We start from the raw sequence: 15,563 nt of genomic DNA on the forward strand, positions 1-15,563 counted from the left end.
CCGAAGACAGTTTTAAAAAAAATTCTCACTGACAGCTTAAGTTTTTAAGTTTAAAGAGAGGGGATTTAAAAAAAACCTCAAAGCAAATCACTTAAAGAGGCCGACTCCATAAATTTGCCACTTCCATACTGTGGGTTAAGACTCTCGGTAGAGCCAGTACAGGGTCTGTTTGAACTCAGCACTCTATTCAAATGCCCCCACTGTGGCCAGGCTACCCTCCCACTTAAATCATGCCCCTTCTTTCAGTTGGAAAAATTGGATCTGTTGGAAATGAGGGGTGGGGTTCCCACATCCAGGCACCATCTGCTATTTTGAAAAGATCTGCAGGGTCTTCCTGACTCCCTGAGAATCCATAGAATCATAGAATCCTACAACGCAGAAGGAGCCATTCGGCTCATCTCGTCTGCACCGACCACAATCCCACCCAGGCCCTATCCCCATAACCCCGTGCATTTACCCTAGCTAATCCCCTGACACTAAGGGACAATTTAGCATGGCCAATCCTCCGAACCGGCACAGCTTTGGACTGTGGGAGGAAACCGGAGGAAACTCCACACAGACAGTGACCTAAGCCGAGAATTGAACCCTGGTCCCTGGCGCTGTGAGGTAGCAGCGCGAACCCACTGTGCCGCCGTGCCAGCTTTATGTTCTCATAGAAGAAGGCCATTCGGCCTATTCTGCCCATGCCTGCCTTTTGTTGGAGCGTATTAGTCTCACTCCCCTTTGTTCTTTGCTCATGGTCCCGCAGTCTTCCTCTTGGAATATTTATCCAGTTCCTCTTTTGAAAGTTCCCATTGAAGCTTCCTCCCTCGCCCTTTCAGGTAGGGGGTTCCAGATCACAACAACTGGCTGGATAAAACATTTCTCTTCATCTTGTCTCTGATTCTCTACACCAATTATCTGAAAGCTGTTTCCTCTTCTCACTGACCCACCTGCCAGCGGCAATTATATCTTCAAGCTTATGACAGATAAGTTTCCTCTTGTTCCTGCTTCACTATCAGTGTGAGCACGGAAAAAAACAGAAGATTATCCAATCCAACTGACAAAGAGATTGCAATTACCAATCAAATGAACGGTTAAACTGCTCTGCAGTGAGCCTCCTGGAGAGGCAAATATCACAGGTCTTTGTTTGTTCAGGTCTGGAGAATGAATCATAGAATCCCTACAGCGCAGAAAGAAGCTGTTCAGCCCATCGAGCCCTATCCCCATAACCCCATGCATTTACCCAGCTGGTCCCCCTGACACTAAGGGGCAATTTAGCATGGCCAACCAATCCTGTAGAGGTCTATAAAATAATGAGGGGCATAGATCAGCTAGACAGTCAATAACTTTTCCCAAAGGTAGGGGAGTCTAAAACTAGAGGGCATAGGTTTAAGGTGAGAGGGAAGAGATACAAAAGGGTCCAGAGGGGCAATTTTTTCACACAGTGGGTGGTGAGTGTCTGGAACAAGTTGCCAGAGGTAGCAGTTGAGACGGGTACAATTTTGTCTTTTAAAAAGCATTTAGACAGTTACATGGGTAAGACGGATATAGAGGGATATGGGCCAAATGCGGGCAATTGGGACTAACTTTGGGGTTTTAAGAAAAAAGGGCTGCATGTACAAGTTGGGTCGAAGGGCCTTTTTCCATGCTGTAAACCTCTATGACTCTATAACCTAACCCACACATCTTTGGACTGTGGGAGGAAACCAGAGCACCTGCAGGAAACCCACACAGACAACGTGCAAACTCCACACAGACAGTGACCTAAGCCAGGAATCAAACCCAGGTCCGTGGCGCTGTGAGGCAGCAGTGCTAACCACTGTGCCACTGTGCCGCAGCTGTAAAGAGCAGTAACTGTGCGTTGACAACATGTTCCTCATGTGGTCTGTCAGGATTAAACTGCCTGTTTAATTTCAACTGGGCATCGGCAATTAAATAGAGAGATAGTGCCCTTTGCTAATGTCTGGTATTGACGCAACAACTCTTGGATGGCCGAGCTCCCCGAGCGAAAATCCCCAAGATGCTGGGAGAGGAGTCAGACCGGAAGCTGGAGTTTGCAGACTGGCTCCTGCTTGCGGCTTCTCATGATGCTGCATTGTTTGTCTTTGACTGGCACTGCCAGGGACCCTGGTGCTCGATGCCCGGCCTGTGAGTTCTGCTTGAAGTGAGACCGCCTGAAGTCTGATGTTTAATTTCTGTTCCTGCTTTAGCTTTGCAGAAAGTAGGCTTTTGCTATTTAACCAGACCTGAAACATCCTCCTGGGACCTACTGCTGCCTGGGGTGAGGTGTCATCCCAGAAAACAGGTAAGGGGCGTGCAGGATTCCTGCAGAGCGGCAGAATCTTACAGGATACTGCAAGGCCTGGATAGAGTGGACGTGGAGAGGATGTTTCCACTAGTGGGAAAAACTAGAACCAGAGGGCACAACCTCAGGTGATAGGGACAATTCTTTAAAACAGAGATGAGGAGGAATTTCTTCAGCCAGAGAGTGCTGAATCTGTGGAACTCTTTGCCGCAGAAGGCTGTGGTGGCTAGGTCATTGAGTGTCTTTAAGACAGAGATAGATAGGTTCTTGATTAATAAGGGGATCAGGGGTTATAGGGAAAAGGCAGGAGAATGGGAATGAGAAAAATATCAGCCATGATTAAATGGCGGAGCAGACTCGATGGGCCGAGTGGCCTAATTCTGCTCCTATGTTTTATGGTCTTAATTACTTACACACACTGAGTTTTGAGCATTTTTTTCATGTCCACACCCAGTCTTTTCATCTGTTGGATGTGAAGGGGTTGAGGCGTGTATTCTGCTCAGTCATATCTGCAAAATCACGCTGCCACCATGTTACGTTCTCCTCCTCTTCGAGATAAATGTACAAATCGTAGACAAGGGTTGGTGAAACAATAATGCGGATCCTTCATTTGAAAATAACACTATGGACAGAGAGAGTTAACTGGGAGGTTAAGTTTAGTACGTCTGGGCTGGAATTCTCTGACCTTGCCCACGGCTGGGATTCTCCAGTCCCGCTGCTGTGAATGGAGATTTGGCTGAGCGCCAAATTCTCCATTCTTGCTGGCAGCGGGGATTGCTGGACTGGAGAACCCCGGTCCTACTCTATCCTGCTGTTGCTTGCAGACTGACTACAAGTCACGGGACTATGAGCTCAGACCCTAGGGCCAGTGGTGGTTGTGATTTGTTAAAATTTATTATTTCATGGGGGCGTGGATGTCACTGGCAAAGCCCATCAATAATCAGCATTGAACTGAGTGGCTCGCTCAGGCATTCCAGAGGGCAGCTAAGAGGCAACCACATTGCTGTGGGCTCTGGAGTCACATGTCGGCCAGACCGGGTAAGGACGGCAGATTTCCTTCCTAAAGGACATTAGTGAACCAGCTGGGTTTTTGCCACATTCGATGATAGTTGTCATGGTTACCATTACCGTAACCCGTTTTCAATTCTAGATTTATTTCTTGAATTAAAATTGCACTGGCTGCTGTGGTCAGATTTGAACCCACACCACGAGAGCAACAGCTGGGGTTTTTATATTATGAGCCTAGTGACAATCATGCCACCAACTCGACAGTAGCTTAAGAATGCTCCATTAAAGGGACACGAACCTCACATCGCAACAGCTGGCGGTGAGTCAGGGAAAGGAGTTATTAGGACAGGTGGGAAAAAGCTAGGTGATGAAGGTAGATTTGTAAAGAACATCTGATAGAAGGAAAGAGAGGGACAGAGTTGAAGAGGGTACAGCAGAGATCTGTACTGAAGCCTCTTGTTGAACTGATAGGGCGGCACGGTGACACAGTGGTTAGCACTGCTGCCTCACAGTGCCAGGCACCTGAGTTCAATTCCCGGCTTGGGTGACTGTCCATGTGGAGTATGCATGGGGATAGGGCCTGGGTAGGATGCTCTTTTAGAGAGTCAGTTCAAACCCGATGATCTGAATGGCCTCCAGGTGCTCCGGTTTTCTCCCGCAGTCCGAAAGACGCGCTGGTTAGGTGCATTGGCCATGCTAAATTCTCCCTCAGTGTACCCGAACAGGCACCAGAGTGTGGGAGAGGAGACTGAGCTCAGCAGAAGGTCGGCCAGGGGACCAGGAAAATTAGCACATCAGCAGCAGCACCCTCACTGTAGACTGGCTGTCTCTGCAAGTACATGAAATAGAAAGCGCAGACAAAGGTGGATGTTTCGCTATATCTATTAACAGGAAACAGCAAAATGTCCTTGCTTACAGCACCGAAACTGTAATAAAAACATGATTAAGTGACCATTATATTCCATCCGTCTACCACTAAAGATTATGACATTAGCAATGTGATGCTATTAAACAGCTATTGTCTCGGGCCTACCTCTTTGTATCGTATGTAAATAATGTACCGGTCTGCATGACGAGAAACAATTATCTTTAGTAGAAGTTGTAAAAAATGCCCTATAAAAAAAGCTGACTGCACACAGCTGGGCAGAGCAGACTGAAGAAGCTTTGGCAATTCTCCAGTTCTCTCCTTATCGATAAGAAGGCAATAAAGGATTGATCACTTGTGAACGCTGTGTCCGAATATCTTTCGAGCACCGACACTGGAGTGTGGCGACTGGGGGATTTTCACAGTAACTTCATTGCAATGTTAATGTAAGCCAACTTGTGACTAATAAATAAACTTAGATTGCTTTGTCCAAATGACATTAGTAGCCAGTGGGGTTTTTACAACAATTCAACAGCTTCCCATGACCCTCTGGGCTAGGGACAAGAAGAGGACCAACTGAATCATGGCTGCTATCTAAGAAGAAATGTTTAGGGTTTAAAGTTTATTTATTAGTCACAAGTAGGCTTACATTAACGCTGCAATGAAGTTACTGTGAAATTCCCCTCGTCACCACACTCTGGCGCCTGTTCAGGTCAATGCACCCTAACCAGCAGGTCTTTCAGAATGTGGGAGGAAACCGGAGCACTCCCACGCAGACACGGGGAGAACGTGCAAACTCCACACAGACAGTGACCCAAGCCAGGAGTCGAACCCAGGTCCCTGGCGCTGTGAGGCAGCAGTGCTAATCACTGCGCCACCGTGCTGCTCCTGTTTTGTGTTGAATAGGATGTGGGTCAGAAGCTTCCGTATGAGGTGGTTTATGTTATTTGGGTACCAGAAACTGCTCCACCTGGTGTATGACATACGGTTCTGACCACTTCGTCACAGGAAAGAGATCCTTCAGGAAGGACAGGGGAGGAGACGGGATGGTTCTGGTGCAGAAATACAAATTCTCATTATCCTATTGCGCAACTGATGCAATCATTAGTGAACTTTACAAACTTTTTATTAACAAACTTTCTCCAAAAGTTTAAAGAGTTTGGCAAAAAACAAAGAACCTCTCAACATCAAGGCACTTATTACATCACAGTTACACTGGCCACTGAACAACTGTGACCTCTCTGGAATAAAATGTTAATAAAATTATTACAAATGCACTTCCCTCTGGGGACAGAGAGAGCCCTGTCGCTTCAAGATTTGCTGAAGTTCCATTTAAAAATAGTTTTACTTCACACATTAAAAAAAAAGTTATGCTAAAATCCTTTGTCTGCACAAAGGATACATACTGCTATCGTGTATAAATCAGACTAAAAATTAAAACATTTATAATGCAGCTAAACACTCTAATCACTTTGAACAACATTTGTGAATACAAGGCAGACCTGAGAGTTTCCATTGGTTACGCAATATGTAGAGTTGCCAACTTCATCTCTGATTGGCTGGGAATTGAAGATTTGTAACTGGAATGTCCAGGCTGAATGTTTCAGAACCCTTCATAATAAAGGGAGTTTTATGGAAGCAGAGTTCACCGCGACAAACCCTGTCTCCATCGTTCTTGTTTACTGTGTTTTGGTGCCATTTGATCCAATCGGCAGTGGGTTTACAAGGCCAAAATTCATCAATAAATCCAGTAAAAAAATTCAAGTGAAAATCCTTCACTTTGAGAGTTAGTGAGAATAAGGGACTCGCCACCACAGGGGATGGCAGAGAGGAAAGGAGGTGAGTATTTGAGGGAGAAATGAATGGAATGTTGAGCTGATAGGAAGAGGGATGAAGTAGGGTTGGAGGAGGCTCACGTGCGGCATGAACACCAGCATGGACCAGTTGGGCCGAATGGCCTGATTCGGTGCTGGAAGTTCTATGTAATTCGATATCACCAACCCTCTGTGCAACATCTAAAGCAGGTTTCTCTGCATTCCTGCCGCTGACTTGGTCCCTAATTTTCTCTTCATGGCGTCCCTGTAGGAATAGCGTGAAAACATTGGCTCAGAATAATCTGCTGGCCACGTGGGAAACCAGGCTCCACTTCCCCGATGGCGAGTTATTTTGTTTTTATGGGGAGATGTTGGCGTGGTGGTCATGGCCACTGGACTGTCAATTTCATGTTCCAGCTCACAGCAATCACTGCCGTCATTGGCTGAACAAGTGGTGGGCTTTGTGGGGACTGGGGCACCTTATCCACCCTCCCTCTCAATCATGTTTGGGTTTGAAGTTTTAAGTTTCATTTGCTTTTTGTTTCAGGCAGTATCCCTTTAAGGGACTGCCCCTTTAATTTATCCCTCAGCTTGTCTGATTGATTTTAATTGGTTATTTGATTTGCCACGAAATAGGGTAATATGACTTCCATCCAGTAATCCAGTGAATGCCCTGGGAATATGGGTTCAAATCCTACCACGGCAGTAATTAAAAAAAATCAATTAATAAATCTGGAATATTAAACTCATTTTAGTAATGATGACAATTACCAATGGATTGTTATAAAAACCCATCTGGTTCACTGATTGCTAATTTAGGGAAGGAAATCTGCCATCCTTAACCTGGTCTGGCCGACATGTGACAGCGATGCTATTGACTTTTAACCGCCAACTGAAATAACCCAGCAGATCACTTTGTTCAAGGACAATCAGGATTAGGGAACAATGCCAGTCTTGCCAGCGATGCTCAGATCCCATAAAAATCAACCCACGATGAAAAGTAACCTTTGCCCCTTCGCCCCAATTCACCCAACCCTGGACCCAGGGACTGTCCTGCCAAGACTGCAAAGTCAGATCAAAATAAAATACATTCATTCCCTTCACGCTGCACCATTCTGAAATTCGGTGCATTAGACATAGAACCATGGGATTCCTACAGTTCAGAAGGCGGCCATTTAACTAATCGAGTCTGCACTGACGCTCTGAAAGAGCATCTTACCGAGACCACCACCCCACCACAACCCCATGTATTTACCTAGGCCAATCTACCCAACCTCAGCTCTGACAAAGGATCATCTGGACTCGAAACATCAGCTCTTTTCTCTCCTTACAGATGCTGCCAGACCTGCTGAGATTTTCCAGCATTTTCTCTTTTGGTTTCGGATTCCAGCATCCCCAGTAATTTGCTTTTATCAACCTAACCTACATATCGTTGGAGAGTGGGAGGAAACTGGAGCATCCAGAGGAAACCCACGCAGACATGGGGAGAATGTGCAAACTCCACACGGACAGTCATCTGAGGCCAGAATTGAACCTGGGTCCCTGGCGCTGTGAGGCAGCAGTGCTAACCACTGTGCCATCATGCAACCAATCCATGGGGCTTATCTACATGCAATGTCTTTTGTTGTATTGTGAATGAATCTGGAAGCCTGTGCAGTGTTGGCCTTTCATCTTTAGAATGGTGATTAGTTTGGACCTTCAGAATATGTGTTAGAATGAGGGACTGAGCGGTTTGGCGAGACAAGGAGATTAAGGATTTGGAAACAAAGGCAGATAGGTGAGATTAAGACACAGGTCCACCAGGATGGAACTGAATAGTGGGACAGGTTTGAGGGGCTGAATGGCCTCCTCCCCTTTTGAACTTCCTCTGCTGTATCAACAAATAATCCAGTTAAATTTCACAACTTTGCTCCATTCCTCCATCTCCACCCCCCCACACCCCTCCCTTGCCCCCCCCCCCCCTCCCTCCAATCCCTCCACAAAACAAATCACATCTCTCTCTTGCTTTAATAATCTGAGATCTCCCTGCATGGATCCGATCCATAAAGTTCAGCCAGCATCTGAAAGCGGGGCCCCCAGTCATTGAGGAAGTCATAATCCTGATCGGAGTCAATGGAGGAGACGTCCAGGGAGCTGAGCGAATCGGCGACTGATTCGGCCCCCTCGTAACCATAGACGTGGAGGGTGTCGTAGGGCAGTCCGTCCCTGTCACCATCCGCCTCATCCTTCTTCATCTTGACCACTGAGCCCATGTCGTTGTTGGGCTTCCTGACCTGGGCGTAAACCGGGACGCAGTTGGAGGTTTTGGCCGGCCGCGGCCCATTGGCCCGGAGAGAGTTCAGCACCGTGATGTCAAAGCTGTTGGTGTCCATTTCACCGCCTCCCTCTTCGTCATAGCGCACCAGCTGCTCGCGGATCTCACCCGGGGGCTTCACCAGCCCCGCAAAGGCATTCTTCTTCTGCATTTTCTGATGGACAATCAGCACTGCCAGGACTGCGAGCAGAGAAAGAAAAAAATCATTGCATTTTGTTTCAAAGTTTATTTATTAGTGTCACAACTAGGCTTGCAATAACACTGCAATGAAGTTACTGTGAAAATCGTGGCCATGCTAAATTGACCTTAGTGTCAGGGGGATTAGCGGGGTAAATGTGTGGGGTTACGGGAATAGGGCCTGGGTGGCATTGTGGTCGGTGCAGACTCAATTGGCTGAATGGCCTCCTTCTGCACTGTAGGGGTTCTATGGTTCTATGAAATTCCTGTAGTTGCCACACTCCGGCACCTGTTTGGGTACACTGTGGGAGAATTTAGCACGGCCAATTCACTGAACCAGCACGTCCTTTGGAGTATGGGAGGAAATCAGAGCACCTGGAGGAAACCCACGCAGACACGGGGAGAATGTGCAAACTCCACACAGACAGTGACCCAAGGCCGGAATTGAACCTGGGTCCCTGGCGCTGTGAGGGAGCAGTGCGTTGCCATGGGATTATCTTTTTAAAGGACACACATCCCAAAGATGGCTGAGAATGTACACAAGCCACTGGCTTGCACTTCAGGGAGTTTCTCCAAGGAACAATGGAACCTCTCTCTGTTTCCAAACAAGAACTTCCAAAAACACCCAGAGATTGATTACCATCCCTGATAAATGGACATAATGGCTATTGTTTCTCAGGAAATCCTCTGTGTGATGCCTAGCTGGATCCGTTTGCCCCTTTTGGTGTCTGTCTGTCTGTGCTGAGTGAGGAAGCGCAGCTGCCGGTGTTTTATTTAACACTGACACTGTGACACAGCAATAGGAGCAGCCAGCAGTGCCCCTGCAAAACCCGGGTCCCTGGCGCTGTGAGGCAGCATTGCTAACCACTGTGCCTCCCTTGGAAGGAAGAACAAGAAGAGGAAATATATTACAACAACTTACATTTCTATCGCACCTTTTAACAAAACCACACTCCAAAGATGTACAAGTTGGGTGGATTGGCTGTGCTAAATTGTCCCTTAGTGTCCCAAGATGTGTACGTTAGGGGGGGATTAGTGGGGGTAATTATGCAGGGTTATGGGAATAGGGACTGGATAAGATGCTCTGTCGGAGAGTGTAACCTCGTGGCGACGCGGTAGCACAGTGGTTAGCACTGCTGCCTCACAGCGCCAGGGACCCAGGTTCGATTCCGGCCTTGGGTCGCTGTCTGTGTGGAGTCTGCACGTTCTCCCCGTGTCTGCATAGGTTTCCGCCGGGTGCTCTGGTTTCCTCCCATGGTCCAAAAGACGTGCTGGTTAGGTGAATCGGCCTTGTTAAATTCTCCCTCAGTGTACCCAAACAGGTGTCGGAGAGTGGCAACTAGGGGAATTTCATAGAACGATAGAACCCCTACAGTGCAGAAGTAGGCCATTCAGCCCATCAAGTCTGCACACTTGATGGACTGAATGGCCTCCTTCTGCACTGTAGGGATTCTATGATAAGAAGTGAGTGGGCAGAAAATTGGCAAATGAACTTCAGCAAGCGAAAATGTGAGATTGTTCATTTTGGATGAAAGAATGAAAAGGCGGATTATTATTTAAATGCAGAGAGGCTGCAGAAAGCTGGAGCACAAAGGGACTTGGAAATCTTTGTTCATGAAAGCCAGAAAGTTGGCACACAGGTACAGAAGATTAATCGGGAAGGCAAATGGAATGCTGGCTTTTATTTCAAGGGGGCTGGAGTATTAAAATAAAGAGGTGTGCTGCAACTGCACAAGATACTAGTGAGGCCACACTTAGAATACTGGGCACAGTATTGGACTCCTTATTTAGAAAAAGATATATTATCATTGGAGGCGGTACAGAGGAGGTTCACTAGGATGATCCCGGCCGGGTATGGAGGGACTGCCATATGAGGAAAGATTAAACAGGTTGGGTCTGTACTCCTTGGAGTTTGGAAGAATGAGAGGTGATGTAGGGCGACACGGTAGCACAGTGGTTAGCACTGCTGCTTCACAGCTCCAGGGTTCCGGGTTCGATTCCCGGCTCGGGTCACTGTCTGTGTGGAGTTTGCACATTCTCCTCGTGTCTGCGTGGGTTTCCTCCGGGTGCTCCGGTTTCCTCCCACAGTCCAAAGATGTGCGGGTTAGGTTGATTGGCCAGGTTAGAAATTGCCCCTTAGAGTCCTGGGATGTGTAGGTTAGAGGGATTAGCGGGTAAAATATGTGGGGGTGGGGCCTGGGTGGGATTGTGGTCGGTGCAGACTCGATGGGCCAAATGGCCTCCTTCTGCACTGTAGGGTTTCTATGATCTATGATCTATGTGATTGAAACACAGAAGATTCTTAGGGGGTTAGACAACGTACATGTCTCCACTCATGAGAGACTGTAGGACCAGAGGACATAGTCACAGAATAAGGGAGTGCTCATTTCAGACAGATTTGAGGAAGAATTTATTCTCTCAAAGAGTGATGAACCTTGGGAATTCTTTACCCCAGGAAGCTGTGAGGGCCAAGTCCTTAGACACCTTCAAGGCTGAGATTGATAAGCTTTGAATCAGTCGGGGAATTAAAGATTACAGAGCTAAGTCAGGAAAATGGACTTGGTGAGTATTAGGTCAGCCATGATCTTATTATATGGTGGTGCAGGTTCGAAGGGCTGAATGGCCTCCTCCTGTTCCTATTTCCTAAGGTCTTAAAACCTTTCCTTTCACTGGAGCATTATCATAGAGTGCAGAAGAAGGTCATTTGGCCCATCGAGTCTGTCCTGACTCTCTGACTGTATATCTTACCCAGGCCCTCCCCCTCACCCTATCCCTGTAACCCTACACATTTACCATGACTAACCTACCTAACCTACACATGGATTTCCAAAAGGCTTTTGTGTCGTGGATAACATATAGCCATGGATAGAGGATTGGTTGCTAACAAGAAGCAGAGAGTAAGGATACATTTTGAGTTGGCAAGCTGTAACTAGTGGAGTGCCACAGGGGGCAGTGCTGGGGACACAACTATTTACAATTGATATCATAGAAACCCAACAGTGCAGAAGGAGGCCATTTGGCCCATCGAGTCTGCACCAACCACAATCCCACCCAGGCCCTACCCCCATATCCCTACATATTTACCCGCTAATCCCTCTAACCTACACATCTCAGGACACTAAGGGGCAATTTTAGCATGGCCAATCAACCTAACTCGCACATCTTTGGACTGTGGGAGGAAACCGGAGCACCCGGAGGAAACCCACACAGACACGAGGAGAATGTGCAAACTCCACACAGACAGTGACCCAAGCCGGGAATTGAACCCAGGTCCCTGGAGCTGTGAAGCAGCAGTGCTAACCACTGTGCAACCGTGCCGCCCCAACGGTTTGGATGAACAAACAAAGGACAAAGAATAAAGAACAATACAGCACAGGAACAGGCCCTTCGGCCCTCCAAGCCCACGCCGCTCCCAGGTCCAAACTAGACCATTCTTTTGTATCCCTCCATTCCCACTCCGTACATGTGGCTATCTAGATAAGTCTTAAACGTCCCCAGTGTGTCTGCCTCCACCACCTTGCCTGGCAGCGCATTCCAGGCCCCCACCACCCTCTGTGTAAAAAACGTCCTTCTGATATCCGTGTTAAACCTCCCCCCCCTCACCTTGAACCTATGACCCCTCGTGAACGTCACCACCGATCTGGGGAAAAGCTTCCCACAGTTCACCCTATCTATGCCTTTCATAATTTTATACACCTCTATTAGGTCACCCCTCATCCTCCGTCTTTCCAGGGAGAACAACCCCAGTTTACCCAATCTCTCCTCATAACTAAGCCCTTCCATACCAGGCAACATCCTGGTAAACCTCCTCTGCACTCTCACTAAAGCCTCCACGTCCTTCTGGTAGTGTGGCGACCAGAACTGGGCGCAGTATTCCAAATGCGGCCGATCCAACGTTCTATACAACTGCAACATCAGACCCCAACTTTTATACTCTATGCCCCGTCCTATAAAGACAAGCCTATGAAGGGAGTGATACATGGTTACTGAATTTGCTGATGATATGAAGATAGGTAGGACAGTAGGTTACGAAAAGGACAAAGTCTGCAAAGGGAAACAGATAGGTTAAGTGAGTTATTTGGCAGATGGAAAAATAATGTGGGTAAATGTGAGCTTGTTCATTTGTCAGGAAGAATAGGAAAGCAGGAGTTTATTGAAATATACGGAGATTGCAGAACACTGTGGCAGAGAGATAGCTGGCTCTCCTGGTACATGAATCATAAAAAGTAATCATGCAGATAGAGCAAGTGACTAGGACGGCAAATAGGATGTTGACATTTATTGCAAGGGGAATGGAATATGGAAGCAGGGGTGTTTTGCTGCAGTTGTGCAGGGTGTTTGTGTGATCACATACAAAGAACAAAGAAAAGTACAACACAGGAACAGGCCCTTCGGCCCTCCAAGCCTGCACTGATCATGATGTCTGCCTAAACTAAAACCGTATGCACTTCCGGAGTGCGTATCCTTCCATTCCCATCCTATTCATGTATTCGTCTAGTTGTCCCTTAAATGCCGCTATCGTACCTGCTCCCACCACCTCCCCGGGCAGCGCATTCCAGACATTCACCACCTCTGTGTAAAAAACTTGCCTCACACATCTCCTCTAAACCTTCCCCCACGCACCTTAACCCTATGTCCCCCAGTACTTGACTTTTCTACCCGAGGAAAGAGCTTCTGACTATCCACTCTGTCCATGCCCCTCATAATCTTGTAAACCTCTATCAGGTCACCCCTCAACCTCCGTTGTTCCAGTGAGAACAAACTGAGTTTATCCAACCTCTCCTCATAGCTAATACCTTCCAGACCAGGCAACATCCTGGTAAACCTCTTCTGTACCCTCTCCAAAGCATCCACATCCTTCTGGTAGTGTGGTGACCAGAATTGTACACAATATTCTAAATGAGGCCTAACTAAGGTTCTGTACAGCTGCAGCATGACCTGCCAATTTTTATACCCAATGCCCTGACCGATGAAGGCAAGAATGCCGTATGCCTTCTTGACTACCTTCTCCACCTGCGTTGCCACTTTCAGTAATTGGTGGACATGTACGCCCAGATCTCTCTGCCTGTCAATACTCCTAAGGTTTCTACCATTTATAATTCCTACATGCATTGGACCTTCCAAAATGCATTATCTCACACTTGTCCGGATTAAGCTCTATTTGCTATTTCTCCGCCCAAGTCTCCAACGGTCTATATCTTGCTGTGTCCTCTGACAATCCTCTTCATTATCTGCAAGTCCATCAATTTTTGTGTTGTTTGTGAACTTACTGATCAGACCAGCTACATTTTCCACCAAATCATTTATATATACTACGAACAACAAAGGTCCCAGAATTGATCCCTGTGGAACACTGCTAGTCACAGCCTTCCAGTCAGAAAAGCACCCCCCTACTGCTACCCTTTGTCTTCTATGGCCAAGCCAGTTTTGTATCCATCTTGCCAGCTCTCCTTTGATCCCTGGAATACTGTGGATCTGGAGTACATCTGGAATACTATGCACAGTTTTGGTCTCCATACTTACGAAGGGACATAATTGCATTCGGAACAGTTTCGGGAAGGTTCAATGATCTGACTCCTGGGATGAAGTCCTTATCTGATGAGTTTAGAAGATTGAGAAGTGACCTAATTGAAACATACAAGATACTGAAGGGACTTGACAGGGAGTGTGCTGAGAGGCTGTTTCCCCTTGTGGGGGAGGCTGGAACTAAGGGGCACAGTTTAAAAATCTCCTCTTTCAGGGAGAGTTGAGGAGATTTCTTTTCTCTCCGAGGCTCATTGGCCTGTGGAGTCCTCTTTCCCAGAGAGCAGTGGAAACACAAGCATTGAATATTTTAAGACCACGTTAGATAGATTCTTGATTAACAAAGGAGTCACAGGTTATAGTGCGGTGGGCGTGCTGAGGCCACGATCAGATCAAATTATCAAATGGTGGGATAGACACAATGGAATTTTACTGTCCTGCCCACCACGGGAATCGGAGCGGGCGAGGGGTGGACCATGGAAAGGTCCATTGACCTCGGGCGGGATTTTATGGTTTCAGGAAGAGCGAGGTCATAAAATTCCACCCAATGAACAAAATTTGATTTGATTTGATTTATTATTGTCGCATGTATTAGTTAGTATACAGTGAAAAGTATTGTTTATTGCGCACTATACAGACAAAGCATACCATACATAGAGAAGGAAAGGAGAGAGTACAGAATGTAGTGTTACAGTCATAGCTAGGGTGTAGAGAAAGATCAACTTAATGCGAAGTAGTTCCTTTCAAAAGTCTGACAGCAGCAGGGAAGAAGCTGTTCTTGAATCAGTTGGTACGTGACCTCAGACTTTTGTATCTTTTACCTGACAGAAGAAGGTGGAAGAGAGAATGTCCAGGGTGTGTGGGGTCCTTAATTATGCTAGCTGCTTTTCCGAGGCAGCGGGAAGTGTAGGCAGAGTCAGTGGATGGGAGGCTGGTTTGAGTGATGGACTGGGCTTCGTTCACGACCCTTTGTAGTTTCTTGTGGTCTTGGGCAGAGCAGGAGCCATACCAAGCTGTGATACAACCAGAAAGAATGCTTTCTATGGTGCATCTGTAACGGCCCACTCCTGCTCCAAACTCGTATGTTTGAATGTCCAAGCCACTATTTACTGCTCAACTGATATTCATAGCACATTGCTGTTTGTGGGAGGGACTCGCCAACATTAAGGGCATTTAAATGGTCATTGGATAAACAGATGGATGATATTGGAATAGTGTAGGTTAGATGGACTTTAGATTGGTTTCACTGGTTGGCGCAACATCGAGGACCGAAGGGCCTGTACTGCGCTGTAATGTTCTATGTTCTATGTATGTTCTATGTACACTTCAAAAAACACTTTGTTGGTTGTACAATATGTTGGGACATAGGTTGCTTGTGAAAGGCTCTACATAAATGCAAACCTTTCTTTAACTACTATTGCTTCAGATGACTCACTTCACAAAGTGTTGCATATTTGCCGGCTATCTCAGAGATATCTCAGAGCTATGTGGAGTTGACTTGTTTCTAAGTTTGCAACAGGTTTATTTACAATGCTTCAAAATATTTCTGCTGTCACAAAGTGTTTGCATGTTTAG

The 15,563-nt window shown here is 46.8% G+C and overlaps 1 protein-coding gene across 1 annotated transcript in view; it reads right to left on the reverse strand.

Annotated features, from left to right (window-relative positions):
• Window positions 1–5,269: 5,269 nt before the first annotated feature.
• The window catches only part of LOC144492466 (cadherin-5-like), an 81,697-nt gene continuing 71,403 nt past the window's right edge, over window positions 5,270–15,563 (reverse strand). Inside the window, exon 12 of the mRNA XM_078210522.1 lies at window positions 5,270–8,468. Within this exon, the coding sequence (XP_078066648.1) occupies window positions 7,981–8,468 (488 nt within the window). The 3' untranslated portion in view covers window positions 5,270–7,980. The remainder of the gene's footprint in view (window positions 8,469–15,563) is intronic.

This window comes from Mustelus asterias, chromosome 4, assembly GCF_964213995.1.
Source record: "Mustelus asterias chromosome 4, sMusAst1.hap1.1, whole genome shotgun sequence".
Taxonomy (NCBI): Eukaryota; Metazoa; Chordata; class Chondrichthyes; order Carcharhiniformes; family Triakidae; genus Mustelus; species Mustelus asterias.